This window comes from Delphinus delphis, chromosome 7 (assembly GCF_949987515.2).
Source record: "Delphinus delphis chromosome 7, mDelDel1.2, whole genome shotgun sequence".
NCBI lineage: Eukaryota > Metazoa > Chordata > Mammalia > Artiodactyla > Delphinidae > Delphinus > Delphinus delphis.
Genome location: NC_082689.1, coordinates 9,410,453 through 9,436,708, shown reverse-complemented (window position 1 = coordinate 9,436,708; position 26,256 = coordinate 9,410,453). Strand labels below are relative to the sequence as shown.

General features: G+C 44.4%; 1 protein-coding gene across 1 annotated transcript in view; it reads left to right on the top strand.

The window, feature by feature from the left end:
* FBXO36 (F-box protein 36) overlaps positions 1-25,730 on the top strand; it is a 101,666-nt gene extending 75,936 nt beyond the window's left edge. Inside the window, exons 3-4 of the mRNA XM_060015979.1 lie at positions 5,231-5,403; positions 24,710-25,730. Of these exons, the coding sequence (XP_059871962.1) occupies positions 5,231-5,403; positions 24,710-24,898 (362 nt within the window). The 3' untranslated portion in view covers positions 24,899-25,730. The remainder of the gene's footprint in view (positions 1-5,230; positions 5,404-24,709) is intronic.
* The last annotated feature ends 526 nt before the right edge of the window (positions 25,731-26,256 follow it).

Here is a 26,256-nt window from a genome sequence, read left to right as displayed (position 1 = left end):
ATCCCAGAAGGTGCCTTCAGACACGGGTGGACTCAGCTTCCATGTCCATTTTTGTTCCTTGTCCTACCCCTTTTACTTACTGGACCATGGTTGTGATGCCTTGAAAACAGGAAGGGTGAGAGCCACATCTTAAGAATGTGAAACAGAAAGATAAAAGGATCTGGGACATTAGTGACATAATGGAACTTCTTCAACAGCCTTTCTGGTCTACCTCCAGACTCTGAGAAAAAAGTAAACTTCTATTTGTTAAGTCACCTTAAATTGAGTTTTCCATTTTGTTCAGCTGTGAACCAATCTCCAAGTGATTACAGACCAACTATTTTGGGAGTTACCCTTATATATATATATTTTTTTTTTCTCTCCTTTCTTTCTCTCTTCCCTCCTTCCCTCCCTCCCTCCTCCCTCTCTGTCTCTCCTTCTCTCTCTCTCTGGTGGTGTCCCTTAAAAGTTTAGCAAGTTTACTTTAACTTAACTTATAAAAATCTAACATATGTCACTATTTCTATCTGCCTCTTGAACGTAAGGACCTTAGAATGTTTACAGTCTAAGCCTCTACCTCATATGTAATTGTTGACTGCTGTTTTGATTTGCCTTGTTTTGACACCTCCTCTAAAGTTTGTTATTTAAAACATGTTTTATACAGTAGTAGTTGTTTATATTTGCCTATGTTTACTACCATTTCTTTCATCTTCATTGCTTCTGAAATCCTAGTCTTTCCTTCTGGGCAAATTTCTTTCTTCTTGAAGTATATCTTTAAGTATTTCAGGATCTCATCATGTAAATCGGGTCCATATGTGGCTAGGGCTCCTCAGGTGTAATGCCTTAAGTACAGCTCCTCAAGGATGGTTCCTTTAGATCTGAAGCCAGTGACAGGTTTTCTGTCCCCTCTCCCTCAACATATCACGGTGGGACAGGCATGAGAGAATCACTGTATACAATGCTCTTGAAACAGTGGGGAAATGATAGCTCCATGGGAGTCATTGGTCCTTAGAAATTCTGAAATCCAGCAGGGCACAGGTTATTAGTTCTTGATTAGAGCTCAAAACCTATCACTAGACTCTTTATGGCTTTTGGCCTCCCCTCTGGACTCTTGATTCCCTCATCTGATTCATCTTTCCTTTTTGGCAAAAGGGAGCCCATGTTTGCAGGTGTAGTTTTCTCGGCCTACCTCCCGCCTGTAGGAGTTTGGGAGTCCAGAGTCATCTTTTCCTTTTGTACTACCTCTGAACCCTTGCAGTTCAAGCTGGCAGTCAGTGTTTCTGCTGGTATAATTCTCTTAAAAACTTTATGTGTTGTCTGTTATTCTTATTGGGGTTCACTCCATTAGACAAAACCACACCTACACATCTTTTTGCAATAAGCCCTTCTTTACTTTGGGTTTCTGTCCTTGACTCCTGAGTGACCATACTTTTATGCTTCTTGGAAGTGCTACAGTATCACTGAATGGTTCTTAACAAAGCATTTTCCGGCCACACTCTCAGCGTCATCTTTATACCATGTTTTCCTGACACTGCTCTGGATTTGATCTTTGCCTGGGAGTCGTTTCTTAACTTTAGCGTTGCTTGCCATCCGAAGAGGCAGAGAAGGTTCCAGCAAATCCTGGCTGCGTTTTAAGAGACCTGCCTTTGGCTTATCTCTTTCTGTTCACATTTTACTTTAAGCAGCAAGAAGAAATCAGGCCACATGTTCAACAACACTCTGCTTGGAAATCTTAGCCAAGTCACACACCCACCAGGAATATTTCCTACTTTCCATATTACAGCAGGCAATAATATTGCTAAACTTTCTGCCACTACATAGCAAGGATTCCCTTTCCTCCAGTTTTCTTCCCCCTTTCTCCAGTTTTTTAATAATATTTTCTTCACTTTTCTTTAAGCCCTCACATGTAAAGCCTCCTCAGAGTCCATCAGGCTTTTATTAACAGATATTATTTACTTATTATACTACTTATTGAAAGCTTTTCAGACTTTCACTAACAATCTCCTCAAGCTCATTCAAATCTCCACGTACGGGCTTCCCTGGTGGCGCAGTGGTTGGGAGTCCGCCTGCTGATGCAGGGGACATGGGTTCGTGCCCCGGTCCGGGAAGATCCCACATGACGCGGAGTGGCCGGGCCCGTGAGCCACGGCCGCTGAGCCTGCGCGTCCGGAGCCTGTGCTCCGCAACGGGAGAGGCCACAACAGTGAGAGAGGCCTGCGTACCGCCAAAAAAAAAAAAAAAAAAAAAAAAAATCTCCACGCACTTTCCAATTTCAACGCCATTCCCACATTCTGGGTTTCCACCGTGGTACCACAACACTTGCAGGTACCTAAATCTTTATTGTCTATCGTTGTGTAACAAATTACCCCCAAACCCAATGGCTTCAAACAATAATAAATGTTTATTAACTCAGAGAGTTGGGTCAGGAGTTTGGGAGCAGCTTACCCCAGCTGTTCTGATCCAGGGTCTCACATGATGTTGCCTGGGACCCCAGTCAACTGAAGACTTGGTTGGAGCTGGAGAATCCAGTTCCATGATGGCTTACACACCTGGCTGATTCAGTTTCCTTCCCCATGGACCTCTCCATGGTGCTGCAGAGTAGTGTTAGGACATGGCAGTTGGCTTCTCCCAGAGTGAGTGATCCAAGACAGCAAGACAGAAGCCCCAAAGTCTTTTGTGACCTAGTACTGGGGTATTTTTGCAATATCCTATTGGTTACACAGGTCAGCCCTAATTCAGTGTGGGCTGGGAACACACAGGGGCTTGAATCCAAGAGGAGAGAATCAGGAGCTCTCTTGGAGGCTGGCTGCCACATAATCCAACACAAAAGAGCTGATTTTACTTTTCAAAATGGAGTTTGTTTTAACACTGTTTTCCTTATTTTATTTATTTATTTAATTTATTTATTTTTGGCTGCTTTGAGTCTTCATTGCTGTGCGTGGGCCCTTCCTAGTTGTGGCGAGTGGAGGCCACTCTTCCCCGAGGTGCGGGTGCCTCTCATTGCGGTGGCCTCTCCTGCTGCAGAGCACAGGCTGTAGGCGCGGGCTCAGTAGTTGTGGCGCAGTGGCTCAGCCGCTCTGCAGCATGCAGGATCCTCCCAGACCAGGGATCGAACCTGTGTCTCCTGCATTGGCAGGCGGATTCTTAACCACTGCACCACCAGGGAAGTCCCTGTTTTCCTTATTTTAAAAGAAACAGATGTGGGAATTCCCTGGTGGTCCAGCGGTTAGGACTTGGGGCTCTCACTGCTGGGGCCCCGGGTTCCATCCCTGGTCTGGGATGTAGATGTTGGTTACATAAAAAACACAAAGAAGCAAAAAAAATTTTTTCTAAGGACCCCAATACCTATACACTTTGAAACGATCATGTTACATACTTAGGTGTATGTGTCCTTTTATAATTTAAAATTTAAAATTTAAAAGACTTTATTGTAGAGACTTTTTTTTTTTTTGTCTGCGCGGCTTGTGGGATCTTAGTTCCCCAGCCAGGGACTGAACCTGGGCCCTCAGCAGTGAAAGCACAGAGTCCTAACTGGACCGCCAGGGACTTTCTAAAGTACATCTGAACATGCTTTGAGTATGCTTTCGTGGAATCTTAAAATGTTGAAACACCTACAATTATTTTAAGGAAATTTTATTGTACAAAGGGTTTTGTTTTGTTTTTCCAATAAACAAGCACTGCTTTTTCCTCTTATCCTGCTGGTGAGTCAAGGGTTCTTCATAATATCTACCCTTTTAGGTTGAGTTTTTGAAGGGCTATTTCCCCCACCCCCGCCCCTCCAAGAAAACCTTTGGACTTTAGAAGTGCTTTGAATTGGAAGCACTTGGAATTTAGAAGCAAGTAAAACCCTTAATGCCTCTAGAAAGCTGGACTAACCAGTTTTGGAGAGAAATCTTATACGGCCGGCTCTTCCACGTTAGCACAATTAGAGCTTTTACATAAATGTAGCTCACACCTTACATCCATTTTGAGATTGGAGATCCATCTGCCTTTAGGATCACCGATCTGCCTGCTTCTGCAGGGAGCTGGGTATTCTTGACAGCTCCATCCCACTTGCCCCAGAAGGAGTGTTCCAGGTTGGGAAGGAAGGTGGCGCCCAAATCTTGGACAGTTAGTTCACTGTAGAGAGTGCACTCTCTCTGTTCTAAGAGAAGTTCTCCGGAAAAGCTAGATATAGTGGTGCTTTCAGAGGCAGAAGTGGAAAAATGAGCTTCAAGAGACTAAGAAAGTCCCCAGCTTTGGGACCACTGGAATCCACATGCATACTCCATTATAACCCCATTTTCCTTTCTCATAAAAAGAGGGAGCCTTCCTCCCTTCTTTCTTTCCTTCCTTCCTTTCATCCATTTATCCTAGATTTTAAAAAATTACATGGTAATTATTACGGAAAGATTACAAAATACAGATAAGCAAAAGGAAGAAAGTAAAAACCACCACCTGGATTTAATCAGTGTTATAATTTGAATCTGTATCCTTCCAAACATGTTTTATTATTTATTAGCCATTTCTTAGTTATTCAGAGAGCTGAGGTAAAAAAAAGCAAACAAAAACCCAACCCTGTTTTCTCCTACATTAAAGACGTTTGGGTAGATCATAGTGTTGGTTGATTCTTTGTGAACTGTTTCCTATTTTGGAAATAACTGAAAAGATAGGAAAAACAATAGGCAAAAGTTGACACAATTTCCACGAAATATGCCTCTATTTTTTTCTTTGCCTCTTTCTATTTTTTTTTTATTATGTAAAGATGGGAATGAAAGAAGGTAAAGAAGAAGGAAGGAAGTTTCATAGAGAAACAATGTATAACAATAAGAGAACAAAAGTCAATTAAAATCAAGAGATAGTAATGTTTCACACCAATTTAGGGAAGCGGGGGAGGGGTAGAAAAAAAATGACATGGACCAGCATCTTTGCCCAGTCATGGAGATTGGGAGGATGAAGATGAAGATGACACTGAGACTAGTTAAGTCAGTTGTCTGGACTGGAATTTGATGCAGTCCATCACTGTGTTGAACAGTGAGTATACCTAAAAGATTGTGATCTCAGGGCAAGGACAGCTGTTGGAAATACATGCCTCGTAAATACATGCCATTGGTCCCAAAGGCAGCTTGGTGAAAGCAGGAATGACTCAGCAAAATCTAACATCACTCTCAGGGGGAAAATGCCCCAAAGCTTGTCTTACTGATAATGACCATAGTTTTTATGTGACTACACATGATGACTGTGTTGTTTTGTTGGCTTGTTTGAATTACAGTTCAAATTGCCTTAATATTTGGTGCAAGAATATTAGACTATGTCCTCAGTTTATGCGAAGGTAAATTTGACTTCCTTGAACGGCTCTCAGACGATTTGCTCCTGAGAATCCTTTCTTATCTGGATCTTGAAGACATTGCCAGGCTTTCTCAAACATCACGCAGGTTTGCAAAGGTAACAGTCAAATTATTTTGGGTCTGTACAGGATTTTGCTTGTGCTTCCTCAAAGTTGTTTAATTTTGTTTCAAGTTTTTTTTTTTAATATAGAAGTGGTTTATTATTTGCATTTATTTCAGCAAGCTTTTGTTGAATACTTATTTTATGACAGGTACTGTCCTAGGCACAGAGGCAACAGAGTTGAAAAGACATTATTCTTGCCCTCAAGGAAATTATAGTCTAATAGGAGAGAGCCATACAGGTACAAATCATCACAATGTAGTGTGAGCAATTGAACAAGGGAAGTGTGAACAAGGTACTAAGACAGTACAAGGTGATTTGCTCTGCCTGGCTTCACAGAAGTGGGTTATTTTTTCTGTGTTTTGGGGGGAAAATAGGAGTTCATCAGGTGGCCTGGCTAGCTAGGGGCATTCCAGGTCAAAGGGGCATTCCAAGTCCAGGCAGAAACTCAGGCATGATGGCATAAAAGAAGAAGGAAGGAGGTGATTACTCCCCAGCCATTTCCATTTCTTCCAGTAAAAGCCCTTTTCTGAATTACCTATCTCCCACTATGGGTGATTCTGAGGCACTGTTCGTTGTAGTGCCCTGGTTTTCCCCATGCCCCAAACTCACCAAATAGACTCTCTCGCTTTGAATCCTCAGCAGAAGGACACAGGAATGGAAAACACAGTTAGTGCTGATTTCAACCAATGTTAGGGCCTTGATGCAACTATTATTAGTTCCTCTCCTAGATCCTGGAAGGTGCCTTGGTTCCTGCCCCTTCAGCTATTCCTTCAATTCTAGAGCCCTGTCGTGTCCTAAACACACACATACTATCCTTCCGTTTAATCCTTTTTGGCTTAAGTTAATCAGAGTTGGAGTTTGTTGCTTGCAACTGAAGAACCCTAACTCAGTATTTAGCTGTAAGGTACCTGTGTTACCAACCAGGTAGTGTGAGCAATTCAACAAGGAAAGTGTGGACAAGGTACAAAGACTTGGTGGAAGGTACAGGGGTACAAGGTAGAAGGTCTTGGCCTTCCCCAAGCAATAGAAATTGACTAGAGGCCAGACAAGAAATTCAGTCAAGGCTTTATTGGGGCCCCTGCTGCAGCAGGGGGTAGTGAGAATAAACAACAGTTTCCCTTGTTTGCTTGCTCCCTGAGTTGGGGGCAAGTTTGTTCCTTACATGGGGTGAGGGTAGGGGTGTGTCCAGGGGTTGGGCTGGAGGGATGGCTTAGGTGTTTTGCCCACCCCCTAGGTAGTGTTGTGTGCAGGGGGCATGAGCAGTACCCTGGTTTTGCTCCAGGCCCTTCAAAAGTGGCAGTTGGGTTTTTTTTGGTCTCTTTGTATTTTTTGTCCACAATTTGTCCCAGCTGCACATGCATGCAGTTATTTTTAGTCCCACACCGTTTCTTTGTATTGGGTTGCTCAAGGAGAGGTGTGTCCAGGTGTAAGCATTGCAGCACTGTAGCAAAGGGTCCCAGCTCCAGCAAGGGGTCCCAGGTCCCACCCTGTCTCACCAGGGCAACGTCCATTTATACAAGAACCTGCAGCATCTCCCAAGATGATTCAGATCATAATCTTATTATCTAAAAAGTCAACATTTTTTTCACAGTAATGCAAAAAAATTCCTTGATTTTTTTTGGTACACGGGCCTCTCACTGTTATGGCCTTTGCCGTTGCGGAGCACAGGCTCCGGACGCGCAGGCTCAGCGGCCATGGCTCACGGGCCCAGCCTCTCCGCGGCATGTGCGATCTTCCCGGACCGTGGCACGAACCCGTGTCCCCTGCATCGGCAGGCGGACTCTCAACCACTGCACCACCAGGGAAGCCCTCCTTGATTTTTATATATTAATTTTAAGTTTACAATCTGTATTACTTAATATACCCCTTTTGAGTATAAAAACATGTATACTTGATTTTTCCCCCTAAAATGGAGGGCCAGAACCAAGTATTATGTATCTCATTGTACTGTATTTTTTTTGCCCTTTTAAAAAAAGTATTAAAGTTAAGATTTTGTACTTGCTGCTGCTAAGAAGCTGATTATTCGTGCTTTAAATGAAGGAAGATTTTTGTTTGTTTGCTGTTTGGTTTTTTGTTTTTTAATTGATGTGTAATTGATCAACAATACTCTGTTAGTTCCAGGTGCATAGTATGATGATTTGCTATTTCTATACGTTACAAAATGATCATCACTGAAGGAGAGTTTTAAGTGATTAAAATATAGTAGTGGGAATGTATTAAAAGCTTCTGCCAGGGCCTGGGTTTGTCCTGAGAATAAATGGAAGAATTCCATAGGAAATGGCGGTGACCGCAGTGTCTTGTGAAATTGATTCCTTACTTGTAGATTCCTTACTTGGAGCAACTGGCTTCCCTCCGGGTTTTGCTCATTTCCACTTTCTATTCCTCTCCCTCCCAATGCCCTGCCATTATGTTAGCGCAATCTTGAAAACAGCCTCCATAATTTACCCAGCACTCTAAAGTAAGGCTTTTCTAGGTTGCTGGTTTCAGCCCTCAGAATCCTTGCAGAGCAGAATTTTTCAAAGATGGAATATGATCCAAGGCTGCTTTTTTCTTTCTGTGTAATATTAACCATTCACTTCTGTTGTTAGTCCGAATATTATATGTTCCATTTACATATTTTTCCCTTCATTTATAAACCACTTTCATTTACTGTTTTGCCCCCTCAGTTATTAAATTATTTTATTAAGGAAGAGTCTTCTATTTCAAACTTTTGGGGGCACATTTATTAGCAAATTAATTGTATCCCTGTCCCACTTTTTCCTGTGGTCCCAGGGAGGGAGGTTTCCTTCCTGTTCAAGACCAGTGCCACCTGCCACCCAGCTCCAAGTTCCAACCCAAAGGATTTCAGGTTGTCACTTACCTCCTTTCTCTTCTGTGTGGTTGTTGTTATGTATTTTTTACTTTTTATTTATAAATAATTTTATTTATAAATAATTTATAAATAATTTTAGATTTATAAAAGTGTTGTAAAGATAATACAGAGAGTTTGCCCTTCCCCTAATTAGCATCCCCTAATGCTGACATCTTACATAACCTGGGACATTTTTTTTTTTTTTTTTGCGGTACACAGGCCTCTCACTGTTGTGGCCTCTCTCGTTGCGGAGCACAGGCTCCGGATGCGCAGGCTTAGCGGCCATGGCTCACGCGCCCAGCCGCTCCAGGGCATGTGGGATCCTCCCGGACCGGGGCACGAACCCGCGTCCCCTGCATCCGCAGGCGGACTCTCAACCACTGCGCCACCAGGGAAGCCCAGCCTGGGACATTTTATCAAAACTCAACAGTTAATGTTGCTACAATAATATTAACTAAACCACAGACTTGATTTGTATTTCATCAGTTTTTCCACTAACATCCTTTTCGTGTTTCAGGATCCAATCTGGGAAACTATGTTACATTTAGTGCTTATTTCTAAAGGTCTCTTTCAATTGGTTTTTCCATTGACTTTTCTTAAATCAGTCTCATCCTTCAAAGAACAAAAACTCTCAACTCTATTCTTATTCAATCTCTTTCCTTCCCTGTTTGTGAAAATAAGGGTTTACATAGCAGTTCACACTCAGCAAACCAGCACCATTCATCCTACTGAGATTTTATAATCTGTGATAAAATGGGAACAGTATGGGTGATGTGAAGAGTTTGTCATCAAGCTAAATTCATTCCATTTAAATGACCATTCTTCAACAGAGGTTAGGCCTTCCTATTTGGGGGAGATTTAAAATGTCCCTTCTTTTATAAAATAGTGGTATTAAAATGTGATAATTTTAACAAATTATCCTTACTTGGCAAATTAAAAAGTCAGCAATCTTATTTTGGTTCTTAATTGTTGTTTTGTTTGATATCTAAAAATTTTGCTGGTCTTACACCGTCCAAAATTCTGGGAGCCACTGGCCTTTTGTCTGTTTACCCTTCATCTCTCATTTCCCCTCTCTCCATGCCTCCTAAATATCTCTGGCCTCATTCACAGTAACCTCTTGGTTGTCACATCCAAAGGGCAAGAGGCCTTCCATGTCCTGACCCATCTCTGCTTCCAGAATTCTCTGGCGGGTCCCTTCATGGCTGCCCTTTCACTGCTTCATTGGTAGCTCTTCCATGCGGGCTGAGCGTGGCCTTTCTAAAATGCACTCTGGTCATATCACTGCCCTGCTCAGTGACACTTAGTGATGTCCCATCATTTTCAGAATGAGATCCAAAGTCTTAGCTGGCACTTCAGGCCGTGGTGCCCTGGCCCCAGCTCCTGCCCCCAGCCCCAGCCAAGTAGACTGCGTGCAGCTGTCCCATGTGCTGGGCTCTCTGGGCCCCTTGGCCTTTGCTTATGCTGTTCCCTTTCGGAGGAATGGCTTCCCTCGTGACCCATCACTCTTAACTCCTGAACGCTTCTCATTTGGGCTTTGTGCTATATCCATTTTGTTTATATTTTTGAAAAAGAAAATCGATTTGCATTACAATAACCAGGTTGAAAATTGAAAAAAATTATATGTCTTTTAATGTGTAGTAAAAACTAATTCTCCCTCCCATTCTTTTTATTATTATTATTTATTTATTTATTTTGGCTGCACCAGGTCTTAGTTGCAGCATGCGGGATCTTTAGTTGTTGCGGCACGCGAACTCTTAGTTGCAGCATGCATGTGGGATCTAGTTCCCTGACCAGGGATCAAATCCAGGCCCCCTGCATTGGGAGCACGGTGTCTTAGCCACTGGACCACCAGGGAAGTCCCTCCCTCTTATTCTTGATCCTCATTCCTCTAATTCTCATCTCCAGCAGCAATTATATTACCAGTGTCTCATAGGTCCTTCCAGAGAGAGTCTGTGCACATATGTGTGTGTGTGAGATGTGTGAGCATATATACATGTACACATACCCTTTTAAAAAGCATATGGTAGGGCTCCCCTGGTGGCGCAGTGGTTGAGAGTCCACCTGCCGATGCAGAGGACACGGATTCGTGCCCCGGTCCAGGAAGATCCCACGTGCCGTGGAGCGGCTGGGCCTGTGAGCCATGGCCGCTGGGCCTGCGCGTCCGGAGCCTGTGCTCCGCAACGGGAGAGGCCACAGCAGTGAGAGGCCCGCATACTGAAAAAAAAAAAAAAAAAAAAAAAAAAAAGCATATGGTAGCATATTATATATTGTTCTTTGTCGGTTTTTTCCTATTTCGCAACATATTTTAGACACTCTTTTATGTCAGTACGTATAAATCTTCAGTTTAGAAAAGTGCCCTAAGTTGTTATTATATGGACAAATCATAATTTTTTAAACTAGATCCTTACTGATAGACATTTAGGTTGTTTCCCCTCTGCTATTTGTAAATAATGCCCCACACTATGGCTAGACTGGACTCTGCAGAAGTGGGTCTGCCCTGGAAGCATAAAGACACATGAGAGACACAGAGGGTATAGGGACTCTGGGTGGACGGGGGCCTGAGCCTGGGAGAGCCGTGGTGCTGGCCCACACCCAAGGATGGAAGTTTCCACTTATCAAACTTAATGCCACCAGCAATCAGGGCCATCTGGCTGCCTGCCCTTGCTCTGATTCCGTGTTGACCAAGCCGTGGAGCCTCCAGGGATGAGCATCTGAAGGTCTCGTGGGTGGATGGTTATATTTCTCAGGGTAAAGAGGCAGCCTCTGGGAGCTTGGCTAATATAAGCACACCCCTGAAAGGTGGGTCCCACGTCACAGTATACCAGAAAGTCACACTGAGGGCCAGCCCTGGGCTTGCAGTGAGCTCACTAAGGTAAGGCTGCCACGTAGACCCTTCCTGGGGAATGCTGAGGTCCAGAAGGGGAAGGGACGATCATGACTAGCAAATAAACATATTCATCTTGGTACTGACTCAGGAACAGGCCCACGGAGGAAGAAAATCTCTCCTCTGTCACATTCTGGCCTACAGAGAAACAAATTTTTCCTTATGTTCCCAAATTCCCTATGACTGTGATCCCCAAGTCTGGCCACGTAGGTACGGCACCCAGGGAGCAGGTGAAAACAGGCCAGGCCCCAAGTCGGATTGGGTAGGTCTTGGTGGACCCAGCGTCTGCATTGTCTTGCAACCCAATTCTAAGCATCCAGGCCAAGAATTTGACCATTTGATATTAAAATTGTACAGACAAAATATCTCATGAGACTCTGAAAGGCTGGAAGCTTGGGATGGGGGCGGGGCTGTTGTTTTTCCAACTCCACTTGTGTACAGGCAGTGTGGATGTTTAAATCAGCTTGAGACCAGAGACCTGGGTTCTGTTCTTTGCTCAGCTACTCTGCACCATGAACCTTGGGCAGTCACACCCTTATCCCCTCTAAGCCTTAATTTCCACATTTATAAAAGGAAAGTTTTTAACTAGATAAACCCTAGGATCCCTTTCAACTTGAATGTAGTTTATGTGTGTTAAGTTCATGCACCACCTCCAGGGGGAGCTAAATCCACGATTGGCTATTTGGATCAAAGCAGCTGGAACCATAGTCAGGATGGGTACTTTGTGTTTTGCAACCTGGCATCTATCAAGCAAAAGAGCCCCAGGGTTTGGGAGTCCTAGATGGGGGTATTTTGTAAACCAACTTATAATACAAAACAAAACTGAATATTTTCATTGTAAAATATAATAAGTCATAAATGAAGTTACACTGGTAGAAATTTCAGCTCTCTTGTAAGAATTCCTTCCTTTCCTCCAAAACCTCATCATTTTCTTCCATAATCTCTGTTATATAAGATACACTGATATCCTGAAATGTATCGTGCTGGGAAAGGGGTAGTCACCTATACTAGTGTTACAGAGTTCAGAGTTTTAAAAGGAGGTTCAGATCTGTTTTATTTTTACTTACTTATTTATTTTTCATTATTTTATTTTATTTTATTGCTTTCTTGGCCGTGTGGCATGGCATGCCGGATCTTAGTTCCCCGACAACGGATCGAACCCATGCCCCCTGCATTGGGAGCATGGAGTCTTAACACTGGACCGCTAAGGAAGTCCTGTTTTATTTTTTAATATTAAGATATTTTCTAAGAGTTTTCCTTTCTTGTTTATATTTAGAATATGTTGTAATCCGAGTAGAGAAACTGGACCTTGAAGAACTGTTGAAGATGGGATAAGATAATGAAGGACCTGCCTAACATCAAAATGTTTGGGGGGCTGTCATTATCAGAAGATTCAGCATTGCTGTTTAACTGTAACCTTCATGATGTGAATATAATAGTTTTTGCTTTTGATATTTACGCAGAAAGGATCTTAAACGATTATGCTTGATTACACTATTAATTTCTGTTTGAAATTCACTCTTTTCCCTTATTGGAATACATTTAGAGTAACATGAAGTATGAAAGTAACCACCACTGGCTGCTTTCTGCTCGAAAGTGAGTGTAATGGTGTCATGAAATAGAGATAACGCTTACATGTTTTTCACCTCCCCCAGAAAGAAGTCAGAACACGTGGGAGCAAAGTAGGACAGTGCCAAGGCCAGGCCAGGGGTGGTGGGAATGGGATGCTTGGCTGTCTGGAATTGTGGGCAGGGTGGATAGTGGGCAGCTGGGTGTGGCCTGGGGGGCTGAAGTGATGGTCCACGGTGGGGGACATCAGTTAGGGGCACAGTCAGGTCACTTTTAGACAGCTGTCGCATGGTGGCGGGGTTGTCCCAATCCTGGCACTGCGGGGTGCTCCCTAGACTCCCAACTATGGCAACTGAACTGGCCCCCCAGTGGCTAAGTGCCTATGGGGACTTTGTTTCCGGTGTCTCCTCAGAAATGGCTGAGGTAGCATCTATTCTGTCTCCCCTTCCCGCCCGTTGATTACATCTTTTCCATGTGCTTTATATATGTTATTCCTAATCCTCACAGCACTAAAAGTTTAGTATCATTTCCATATAATCATAATAAGTTCCGTTTATTGAATATCTACTACGTGCTAAGCGCTGAATGTATGCCATCCAGTGCAATCCTCAAACAGTGCCGTAAGATGGATGAGTAGAGACTCTCTTGTCCTGATTTTCAAGGGGGGAACAGAAGCTCAGGTAAAGCACACAGATAATGAACATGGAGCCAGGTGCTATGCCCGGGCAGCCTTACTCTATGGCTGGTGTGCTTGAATCAGTTTATTCTCCTCCTCAGATGACCAAATGCAAGATCAGACGTGGAGACCAGGCTCGGAGCAATAAGTAGAATGTCCAGGATGACTTAATTACTAAGTGGCAGGGCCAGCGTTCAAATCAGCTCGTCCCTGAAGAACATGAGGAACAGGTTCTGTCTTTCATAAGATGGAGTTAAGTATGGGAATGTGTTTTTTCCCTCAGGTAGACTGCAGCTACAGCAGGTAGGTCCCACAATGATACTTTCAAAGCCATGAAAGTATTTTCTTCCTCAGGCCACATGGAAGCATCCCATGAGCAGTAAGGCAGAAAAGGTCCTGCCCCCTCAGGACATGTCACAGTCTTCATTATCCTTATCTATATAATTGTGGTAGCTCAGATTCCTTTTTCATATATCTTTTAAATATTTGTCTATGAGTCATTTCTTTTTTTTTTTTTTTACAAATTTATTTATTTATGTATTTTTGGCTGCATTGGGTCTTCGTTGCTGTGCGCGGGGTTTTCTCTAGTTGTGGCTAGCAGGGGCTGCTCTTTGTTGTGGTGCGCGGGCGTCTCATTGCAGTGGCTTCTCTTGTTGCAGAGCACGGCTCTAGGCGCGCAGGCTTCAGTAGTTGGGGCTCCAGGGCTCTAGAGTGCAGGCTCAGTAGTTGTGGCACACGGCCTTAGTTGCTTCACGGCATGTGGGATCTTCCCCCAGGGCTCGAACCCATGTCCCCTGCATGGGCAGGTGGATTCTCAACCACTGCACCACCAGGGAAGCCTATGAGTCACTTCTAATGAACCAAGTTTGCAACCATGAAATTTAACAGAAGGAGTAAAGTCAGAAGATGGCTTGAGTCTATACCAGCTTATCATTTCACTGATGGAATTCCATAAAGGTGATTTTATTCTGAACGAGTTGCACTACAAGAAGGACCCCATCATTATCTTGTGGAGGATTCAAAGGTTGTAGTCATCCTTAAGTTGCAATTACATATCAAATACTAGAAAAATTCAAAAGCTTTCCATAATAACTATATTAGGATAGACCAAGTTAGAAATTGTGACTTGGGATCACAAACCACCCTAAAACAACAGTGGCTTAAGACAATAATATCTGTTTGTTTCATTCATGATTCATACTCATTGTGGGCTGACAGGAGGCTCTGCTCCACAATGTCTTGCAGCAACTCAGGCTATTAGAGACTCCACCGTCTTGTAACTGAACCATCTGAAGCACGTGGTGTCCTTAGTCACTGCGGCAGGGAAGAGACAGCTGAGGTTCATGCACTCTGTTTTGATACAGCATTTCTACTCATAGTCCTTTGGCCAGAACGAATTACACGGCCCCACGTAACTGTGTGGCACAGGGAGATGTGGGAGAAGAGAGGGAATACTTGGTTAGCGTCACGGTCTCTGCCACAAACTGGAAATCCCGAACAAAGCAGTGTGTACGTTAAGATTCATATAATGAAGATAGTATCATAATAGTATTTTTTCTCAAATACAGTTACCTGCTTTAACATCTTCCATACTAGAAAAAAGAGACCTTAATTTTTCATTTCTCCTCTTTTCTGTGTTTCTTGGGACTGTGTTTTCTGAACATGTGTCTGGCTTTAGAAACCAACTCAGAACCAAAGACTACACTATGCCTATAAAATACTTTTCCTGTAAAGAACTGAGTTTCTTTCTCTCTTTCACCCTCTGAGATGTCTATTTTACACCCTCTTCTCTCTCCCCAAGTCTCTGTATCCCACCTTCTTCCTCACTCTTCACTGATGTTGAGTCTTCTTATTTCAATGAGAAACTAGAAGCAGTCATAAGAGAATGGCCTCCCAGGCCACTCGCCAGTTCTGCTGGCGCCTCGTTCTGCTTTACTTCCTGTTGCAGGTGATAAATTCTCCCTGTTATCATCCATGGCCACACCTCCACTTGTGGATTTCACTCCCCTCACCTATTCAACAACTTGGCTCAGCAGTTACCCCTCTTCACCATGCATCACTGCATCATTAATTTTACCCCTCTGCTGGATCATTTCCATCAGCACATAAACATACATTTTAAAAAAAATTGCCTTGACCTCACTCCCCATTCTTTTCTTAAAGCAAAATTCCTCAAGCATTCTCTGTACTTGCTATTTCTACTTCCTCTCCTATTCTTTCTTGGAGTCACTCTAGCCAGGCATCCATCCCCACTAAGCCACTGACACTTCTCTTGTCGAGGTTGCTATTGTCCATCACCTTGTAAAATACACCAGTTTTTTTTTTTTTGAAAGATTTTTTTTTTTGATGTGGACCGCTTTTAAAGTCTTTATTGAATTTGTTATAACATTGCTTCTGTTTTTTATGTTTTGGTTTTTTGATTGCGAGGCATGTGGGATCTTAGCTCCCTGACCAGGCATCAAACTTGCACCCCCTGCATTGGAAGGTGAAGTTTTAACCACTGGACCACCAGGGAAGTCCCACCAGTCAGTTTTTAATTCCCATCTTATTTCACTTTTCAGCAGCATTTACACATTTCATTATTCTCCAGGTTTTCTTTGCTCTTCTCAGTCCCCCTGGCTGAAAACTTTATGCCCTGACTGCTTAATGCTGGAATGTCCTAGAGCACTTCCTTGGGCCATTTTCTCTATCTACAGTCACACTGAGATGATAGCTTTAAATATTATTTACATGCAGCTAATTTTCAAACATACGTTTCCAGCCCTGAGTTGCCCTCTTGAACTCCTAACTTTTATATCTCACTGCATGCTCAATGCTTCCTCCTAGATCTAGCAGTATAGACATCTCAAATTTAACACATCCACACCAGACCTCTGAATTTCCCCACACACATACTTATTTACAAATTCTAATTCTCCCACAGTCTTATTTTTCTGTCCTTGGCAACATTCACGCAGCTGCTCAAGCCAAAAACTCGTCCTTAATTCTTCTTTTTCCTCTTCCTTCTCATCTAATTCATTATCAAGTGGTATGAGCTCTACCTTCAAAATATATCTATCATCTGACTCTGTCTCGCCTCCTGCCTGGCCACCATCCTCATATCTTCCTGGATTTTCTAGAAAGAACTCCACAGTAGATTTGCTTTCACCTCATGGGAATAGCAGCGTACTTTCATCATTTTGCCTCAGGACTATGTCAGTTCTCCAGCTGAGTCATACTTACATCACAGAGATATTGATCCTGTCACCTTCCTACATGCTGGTCTGCGTTGGTGACATCATGCTGATGAGCAGGAGTAGCAGATACCTTGGATGCCTTGGTGACATCGTAGATGTCAGGGAGCTGGCGCAGTGGTTGGGAGTCCGCCTGCCGATGCAGGGGACGCGGGTTCGTGCCCCGGTCCGGGAAGATCCCACATGCCGCGGAGCGGCTGGGCCCGTGAGCCATGGCCACTGGGCCTGCGCATCCGGAGCCTGTGCTCTGCAACGGGAGAGGCCACAACAGTGAGAGGCCCATGTACCACAAAAAAAAAAAAAAAAAGTACAAACTACTCAGGCTTCCCTGGTGGCACAGCGGTTGAGAGTCTTCCTGCCGATGCAGGGGACGCGGGTTCGTGCCCCTGTCTGGGAGGATCCCACATGCCGCGGAGCGGCTGGGCCCGTGAGCCACGGCCGCTGAGCCTGCGCGTCCGGAGCCTGTGCTCCGCAACGGGAGAGGCCGCAGCAGTGAGAGGCCAGCGTACAACAACAACAACAAAATAATACTTTAAGGGGCTTCCCTGGTGGCACAGTGGTTGAGAGTCCACCTGCCGATGCAGGGGACACGGGTTCGTGTCCCGGTCCGGGAAGATCCCACATGCCGCAGAGCGGCTGGGCCCGTGAGCCATGGCCACTGGGCCTGCGCGTCCGGAGCCTGTGCTCTGCAATGGGAGAGGCCACAGCAGTGAGAGGCCCGCGTACCGCAAAAAAAAGAAAAAAAAAAATTGAGAGGCCTGCCATCTCAATGCGTTATCTAATATCCGTTGCCTTATTGTAACTTCCTATCCTAAGAAAACAGCACAGCTCTTTGTGGATATTTTTAGTTTTAAGGTAACATACAGCACATTTGAGTTTGCGTCTCTGATTCATTTACCAAATAGCCCATAAAGCTGCCAGTTTTAAATGGGGCCCAGCTTGCAGTGTAAGCAGCTGAGTCACTGGCTCCTTGTGATCCAGCAGATTTCATGGTGCTCAGAGCGTCTGTGGCCTGTATGGCCATGGTCTATCTGGATCCTTGCTGAAAGTTATGGCATGCGTCATCAGGAAAATTACACCTCGTACCTCCAGAGTTTTAGAGTAAAGGCATGGATGCTTTTACAGATAACTGCTCTGCTATTGAGAAACAGCTCTTGGATTTCTGTGGGGCAAAGGCTAATGTTTTGCCTAGATGGTCAAAGTCTTGAAAAGAACAAGATTTGGAGATTAATGAGGAGTTTTGGGGAAGAGGTATTTGGGTGGACTTTTCAGAATAAGCCAAAGAATCAAGGTATTTGTGTCCCATGTGACTGCTCACCAAAGAGCACTCAGTGCCGGGGATGCTTCCAGTGATGAGATGATAAGGTGGTTTGCTCTGTGGGTGTCAGTCAGCTCCTTTCCCCAGCTGGGCTCATAAACCAAATACCCAGGTGGCAAGGATGGAAATTGTGCACGGACTCAACCACATGAGTCTCTTATTTTCAAGATTAACCTGCCCACTGTCACAGGAGAGGCAATGCCGAGTCCCCAGGAAGGCGCCATGCTCCAGGGGGTCCAATCAGTAACGAGGCGGTAGGTCAGTTACACTGGACGCTTGTCACCAAGGAGAAAGCAGCGATGTGTCCCCCCCGGATGGGTTACCTCTTCTGGGTGTGGCTCGGCTTTGTGGCACGCCGTGCTCCTTCAGCAGCATTGTGTGCAAACTGACCAAATGCCTTATTTTTCCATCGTCATAGCCCGTACAAGATTGCTTCAGATTATTTTGCTGAAATAAATTCATTTATTAAACAAGTAGACATAAATAAATACGGTAATGAGTACACAATTTCCTGCTCTTAGCTTGCATACTCCACTGTCTAGAAATACTTGTCCTCACGGCTTCTTTTTTTTTTTTTTTTTTTTTTTTTTTTTGCGGTACGCGGGCCTCTCACTGTTGTGGCCTCTCCCGTTGCGGAGCACAGGCTCCGGACGCGCAGGCTCAGCGGCCACGGCTCACGGGCCCAGCCGCTCCGCGGCATGTGGGATCTTCCCGGACCGGGGCACGAACCCGTGTCCCCTGCATCGGCAGGTGGACTCTCAACCACTGCGCCACCAGGGAAGCCCCTCACGGCTTCTTGGAGGCGCTTAATCCCTCATCAGCTAACGGACAACACTTTACAACGTTGGAGCGCGGTCTTACAGGATGTATTATATGGTCTCGGTCACTGGCCAGAATGTGGTCCTGTTTCTTCTGTAGCTACAATCAAAGGACGGAAGTGGGAGTATCATCTCAGAATCATACATAGTCACCCATGTGAAAAAGTGTTGTTTCCTTCTCCACAACTTAGGCTTCTAGTAGGTAAGGGATCTTGATAGTCAAAGGATGAATAGTTTCGCCTAAAGAACAACAATGACTCCATTGAACTAGAAATTAAAAGAATGAAGAGTGCTCCCAGGCTATCTGGGGCTCCTAATGCCACTGAACAAACAGGCAAAAAAAAAAAAAATCCCCAGATGGGCATTACTGTGTTGGCTCTGGTGATTAATCATGTTTATTAGAGAAAAATAGAGTTGCTTGTTCACAGTGGAATTACAGAGAAGTATTTCTGGAACCCGGACCATCCCTGCAAGTGCTTTTTTTTTTCTTTTTCTTTTCTTGGGGGTGGCTGCACTGCGTAGCTTGCAGGATCTTAGTTCCCCAAGCAGGGAGGAATCCCCTGGGATGGAACCCCTGGCCCCTGCGATGGAAGTGCAGAGTCCTGACCACTGGACAGCCAGGGATTTCCCTCTGTGAGTGCCTTCTAATACTGGCCTGTTCAATGGCAAAACTTATTTAAAGAAGACTAAAGCATCTTCTACCTGAGAGATCAAGAAGTACTCACACCCAGCAGGAACCGGAGACGGTTTGGATCACCTCAGCAGGTATAGCAGCTTGACCAGTTGAGGTGCTGGCTGAGAACAAAAGGATGGTGGAAAGGGTAGTAGAATGAGAAAATTACAAACACAACTCCTGCTTGTGACCAGTTGCAGAACCTAGGACTATAGTAGCTCCCTATATTTTCTTCCTCACCCAGTGATATGTACATGTTTAAAAAATTTATTTATTTTTCGCTGCGTTGGGTCTTCGTTGCTGCGCGCGGGCTTTTCTCTAGTTGCAGCGAGTGGGGGCTACCCTTCGTTGCGGTGTGCGGGCTTCTCATTGCGGTGGCTTCTCTTGTTGTGGAGCACGGGCTCTAGGCGCGCGGGCTTCAGTAGTTGTGGCGCGCAGGCTCAGTAGTTGTGGCGCATGGACTTAGTTGCTCCACGGCATGTGGGATCTTCCTGGACCAGGGCTCGACCCCGTGTCCCCTGCATTGGCAGACGGATTCCTAACCACTGCACCACCAGGGAAGCCCTGATATGTACATTTATATGTAAACCAATATTTTCCTCTTTCCCGTTCTTCTATTATTTTATACAGGGCAAGTCGGTACTGGTTAACTTTATAATTCTAGGATACAAAGATGAACTGGGATTAACTAGAGGTAGCAAACACTACCCAGAGGTTTGTAGTGACTGCTGGGGTTTGGCGGGAGTGGGGCGGAGGTGAAGGCAGAGAACAAACGCATTGTCACCGTGTGAGGGGCAGTTGCTTTGCGTTAGGTAGAGCATTGCTACTGCCGTCATTGGGAAGCTTACGTGTGAGAGGAAGGGTCTGTATGGATAAGAACAGCCAGGAGGTCAGACAGAGGAGACATGCAGTGGGCTGGCTGGCTTCACGCCCGTTTGAGCTCCCTCACACTACACGGAGTTGCCTTTGTGTGCTGTGAAGGTAAGAAAGATAAAAGCTACATTTCATGGATGCCTTTGCAAGTAGTGTCTTGGGCGTAGCCTGGGCTCTGTCAAGTAGACCCACGTGCAAGAGTCTTGGAAGGAGGATGTGAGCCAGGTGGGGCAGCCTCCGTGCTTTTCCTGCCAGCATGGCGCTGAGGCCTGTAGGGGAGGTTCTAGGGTCCGGTCCAAGGCGTTAGCACATCTTTAGGTGCTGAGTGTTGGGGAGCAGAAGCAGTGAGATTTCCACTAGAACAGTCTGGGTTTCTTGTTTCATTCTTTAATCTGACTACTGATTTTTTTTTTTTTTTTTTTTTTTTTTTTTTTGCTGTATGCGGGCCTCTCACTGTTGTGGCCTCTCCCGCTGCGGAGCACAGGCTCCGGATGCGCAGGCTCAGCAGCCATGGCTCATGGGCCCAGCCGCTCCGCGGCATGTGGGATCTTCCCAGACTGGGGCACAAACCTATGTCCCCTGCATCAGCAGGTGGACTCTCAACCACTGCGTCACCAGGGAAGCCCTGATTTTTTTTAAAATTAATTTTTATTGGAGTATAGTTGCTTTACAATGTTGTGTTAGTTTATGCTGTACAGCAAAGTGAATCAGCTACATGTATACATACCTCCACTCTTTTTTGGATTTCCTTCCCATTTAGGTCACCACAGAGCACTGAGTAGAGTTCCTGTGCTATACAGTAGGTTCTCATTAGTTATCTATTATATATTTTTTAATTTTTTAAAAATGTTTTTGGAATAGACAAAGTCTTTATAGGCGTATAAACAAAGGCAGAAACCATATATAAAAGACTATTAGGGCTTCCCTCGTGGTGCAGTGGTTAAGAATCCACCTGCCAGTGCAGGGGGTACGGGTTTGAGCCCTGGTCCGGGAAGATCCCACATGCCGTGGAGCAACTAAGCTCATGCGTCACAACTACTGAGCCTGCGCTTTAGAGCCCACGAGCCACAACTACTGAGCCCGTGTGCCACAACTCCTGAAGCCCACACGCCTAGAGCCCGTGCTCCACAACAAGAGAAGCCACCACAGTGAGAAGCCTGTGCACCGCAACAAAGAGTAGCCCCTGCTTGCTGCAACTAGAGAAAGCCTGCACGCAGCAACGAAGACCCAACGCAGCCAAAAATATAAATAAATAAATTAATTAATTTTGAAAAAGACTATTAGATTTGATTCTATCCCCGTAAACAAAATTTAAAAAATTTTTAATTTCACATGTAAAAGTAATAACCCTTGACCGCCTGGAGGGGTGGGATAGGGAGGGTGGGAGGGAGGGAGACGCAAGAGGGAAGAGATATGGAAACATATGTATATATATAACTGATTCATTTTGTTGTAAAGCAGAAACTAACACACCATTGTAAAGCAATTATACTCCAATAAAGATGTTACCAAAAAAAAAAAAAAAAGTAATAACCCAAACTTTAGAAAGAAAATAAGCAACATATGATTAACTTTGCAGAATTATTATAAATTGGTAAGTAAAAGACTAATAATACCGTAATACAAAAATGAACAGAGATTATGAACAATTAGCAAAAGAGGAAATACAGAAATCAACAAAGTTCGACAAAGCAATCTCATAAGTAAACAAAGAAATGTAAATTAAAAGAAGACACCTTTATAGCCAACAAAGTCTGAGGATTTATTTTGCATGGTGATGCTCTGTTTACACTACTCTAGGAATTATAAGTCAGTAAACACTTTCTACAGGATACTTTAATGGTATATATTCAATTCTTTTGAAAAGTTAAATTTTTAAGAATGTACTTTAAAGAAAATCATGTGTTAATAAACATATATGTAACAAGGGTATTTATAGTAGAATTATTTTTAATCATTAATTATCTATTTTATACATCTAGCTGCTGTTATTCCTGGCTGTAGAGCATTGAACGTTTCCCTCTGGTTTTACTAGATATTCTGTGAGCTTATGTTCTGTGGTCTGAAACAAGGGGCCCTGTCCAGTACCATAGGTGTTCCATACAGTTTGGATGGATGGATGAATGGAGGAATGAATAGGCTATTGAAAATTGTGGGGCAGCTTATCTCCACACTAAATGGACCAAACTATAGTCACTTTAGTTTGTATTTCTCTTTTCTATTTCTTCCCTTATTGTTAGTTTCGCAACCCGTTGTTCTCTGCTTTCACTACTCTGCCTCTGATGGCATCAACCAGCCTTCTAATTTGCTGTGTCTAGACTGCTGAGGGCTAAAGGCTGTACACGAAACTAAAACAAATTCTAAGGAAAGGAAGAATGATTAGTGAGTGTAGGCCTTTTCTGCAGAACCCGCCCCCCGCCTTTCTAAATAGAGCCCAACTGGATTCAGTATTCTGGAGTTGGAGGGACTTTACCATGCCTGTCTGCTTCTCCTATTTAAGTGTTAAAGTTGCCCTCTAATTTTAAATAGTGAAATAATTAGTTCAACCTAATTTTTGTCAGTCAGATCAACTCTCTTTATTATTCACAGACACAGGGTCTGCACAGATCATTGTCCATAGATAATCTTGTTTCCCACCATTATTGACCTTCCAGCGGCCCATCTGCTTCTTGTGTTTCTTTGCCTCCTTGTAAGAGGAGTCTTTGTGAGTTGCTCCAGGGGGCCGTGTCTGGGAGGGTCTGAGCAGGAAGCAGGAGCCTCAGCCCACAAGCTCTGCGCCGCTCCCCACCCCCCACCAGTTTAAAGGAACTGTGGGCTCCTTAATGATCCTCTGTCATGCCTATTCTTTCCACTGCTGGATTTTCACATGTGACAGGAGAATCAGGTTGGTGATGAACTTCCCTGAGCGCACAATTGGCACAGGAAGGATGGAGCCAGGAAGTGTTCTGGGGCCCACGTGAGACCCTTCTTTGAGCACATTTCATATTACCGGAGTTATCACTACGCAGTGTCAAATATCCAAGCACCTTTCAATGTTCCTAGTCTTGCATACAGGTACCAAAAAGTCACGGCTATCTCTAAGGTCGGAAATAATACATGTAATGGAAGCTTTAACTTTAGGAAAGATTTGGGGGCATGGAAGCAAGGGATTAGGAAATCTCCTGTTAAGAGTGCTTAGTAGCAGAAGACTGATGGGACTTCCCTGGTGGTCCAGTGGTTAAGACTCCACGCTTCCATTGCCAGGGATGTGGGTTAGATCCCTGGCTGGAGAACTAAGATCCCACATGCCCAGCAGTGCGGCCAAAAAAAAAAAAAAAAAAAAAAGTAGCAGGAGACTGATGAACATAGTTGCCGTAAATGATAGTGACGATTGAAAAAGTCCTAGTAGGAAATCTTGGGTAAATGGAAGCTGAACTCTGGCAGCTTTGAACTTGGAGGGAGGGCAAAGTGGTCTTGTGCAGATATTGGGCCAGAGGGGTCTTGTCTGTCCTTAACTTCATGGCCCTCAGGTAAAGGCCCAGACTGCAGAAGAACATCCCTGGGAAGATTATTCCCAGAGAACGGCTCCCTTTGCCATGTGTCTGGCAGGCTTGGGGAGCGACTGCATCTTGTAGGCCACTCTGTTGCATGGTGTGATGTCATGCATGCAAAGGACTCCGAATAAAACATGAGGACGGGACCCTGGCACCAGGAATGTGTAAATTTTAGGTGTGCTGGTTGGCAGTCTCCGAGGGCTGCTTGTCCGCTTCAATGCAGTTCGCTACTGAGTAGCCCGCAGTGACCTACGGTGTCCGCTGTACAAGCCCGGGGAGAGGTGACTCAAGCAAGGGTTAAACATGAAGCTGAGCAGGAGTTAGCAACGCTTTTCCTCGAGAAACTGCTGCAGCCCTCGGTGAAGACCAGTTGACCACACCATTATCAGCCTGTTACGTGGCTAACTGGAAGTTCACCACATAATGTTGCGTGTGTAAACTTAACCATATCATGTTGTATGTGTACTGTTTATAACTGTGTCACATTTTGCATCTTTTTTTTAAACTTTTTATTTTATATTGTAGTATAGTTGATTAACAATGTTGTGTTCGTTTCGGGTGTACACCAAAGTGACTCAGTTATACATATACATGTATCTATTCTTTTTCAAATTTTGCATCTTAAATGAGATCAGGACTTGATTTATTCCATTAATCGAATATTGCTTCATCCTTTAGATACTTGTGCACTTGCCTCTCCTCAAAGAGGAAGTTTCTGGACTCAGAACTGTGTCTGGCACACCTTTGTGCACCCGTGGTGTTTCCTCCGTTGTCTCACGGGCAGCAGGGGTTGGATAGTGATGTTGTGAGTGAGTGAACTTTTCCTTAACCCATGTATGATGTCACCCACCTCTGACTTTTTCCACCCACAGTTGTGCACGTCAGGCAAACTGTGGGAGCAGATCGTCCAGTCTGCCTGTGACCACATCACCCCAGAAATGAGAGCCTTGGCTCAGGAAATGGGCTGGAGACAGATGTTCTTCACCAACAAGCTGCAGCTCCAGCGGCACCTCCGCAAGAGGATACAACAACAAGGAAGCCAGAGGAGCAGTGAGCTCTAGGGTCACACATTCCTACCTGCAGGAGAGTTGAGGCACGGCTGTGTTTTCCATCTGTGTCCAAACCTCTTCTGCTGCCTTTGATTAAGAACTAAGGTTTTGTTGATTCAAGAAGCCATAGAGTACTTGCACACAAATGCAGCACACCGCCTCTGCTGGGCTTTGCCCGAACCACGGTCCCTGCCACAGGGAGGGTCAGCTCATGGCCCCAGCACAGGGGCAGCAGGACAGGAGGCACCCATGCCCTGCCACCCATCAGAAAAGAGGCTTCTGCTGTATGGTAACAAACAATAAATGATTATTAGCAGGTTTTTATTACGTATGTATTTTATCTAGGCGTTGGAAAGGGGAACACGGCTTTTGAATTATTTCCTGGTGTCTGTCATCTGAATCCATCCATGAGTAGGTGGCTGCATGTCCCCATAGGGAACTGTGAGGGGACAGGGGCAGCGGGAGACACTCCTGCTGAGTGCAGCTGCCTTCCTGACTCTGCTCCGCTAAGATGGTATTCAGGTCCCCCACCCTCGGGACCCGGGATGCCAGGCTCCATCCCCCCACGTGAACAGCCTCTGATCTGGCCCTGGGACATGGCCGGAGAGAATTCTAGACATTCTGCTTGCAGACCTCGTGCAGAGTCCAACTTCCCAGGACTTTACGTTGTCAAATAAACCCATAAATATTTCTAAGAGAGGTGCGGCTTCCCCAAAGAAATGTGGACGGTTACCGCTATTATAACAGGGATTTTTTGGGGGGAGGGTGTTTGATTTTTATTTTATAAAAATTTTATATAAAATTTTATTGTATAAAAATTTTAATACAATTTTTAAAGGTTACTTTCCACTTACAGTTATTACAAAATATTGGCTATATTCCCTGTGTTGTACAATACATCCTTGAGCCTATCTTATACCTGATAGTTTGTACCTCCTTCTTCCCCACCCCTGTATTGCCCCTCCCCCTCCCCATCCCCACTGGTAACCACTAGTTTGTTCTCTAGATCTGTGAGTCTGCTTCTTTTTTGGTTATATTCACCAGTTTGTTGTGTTTTTTAGATTCCACATGTGAGTATAACAGGGAATTTTTAAAACACAGGCTGTGGGTAACTGAGTGAAAACCCAAGTACATTTTGTATTCTGTTAAGTTGGCAGAGGGGCAAAAGTGGTACAGTTTCAGGGGAGAAAATTTTACCTCCCTGAGATGGGTTATTTAACAATTGTTTTCTTCCTACTTTCTCATGGCAATTAAGTACCCAGACAAGGCACTCACAGCAGCAAATAGTCTCGTGACTCCTTTTAGGATACAGAGCAAAGTAGCTCTCAACCTCCCATCACCTTATCAACGCCATGAGCTCTTCCTGCCTG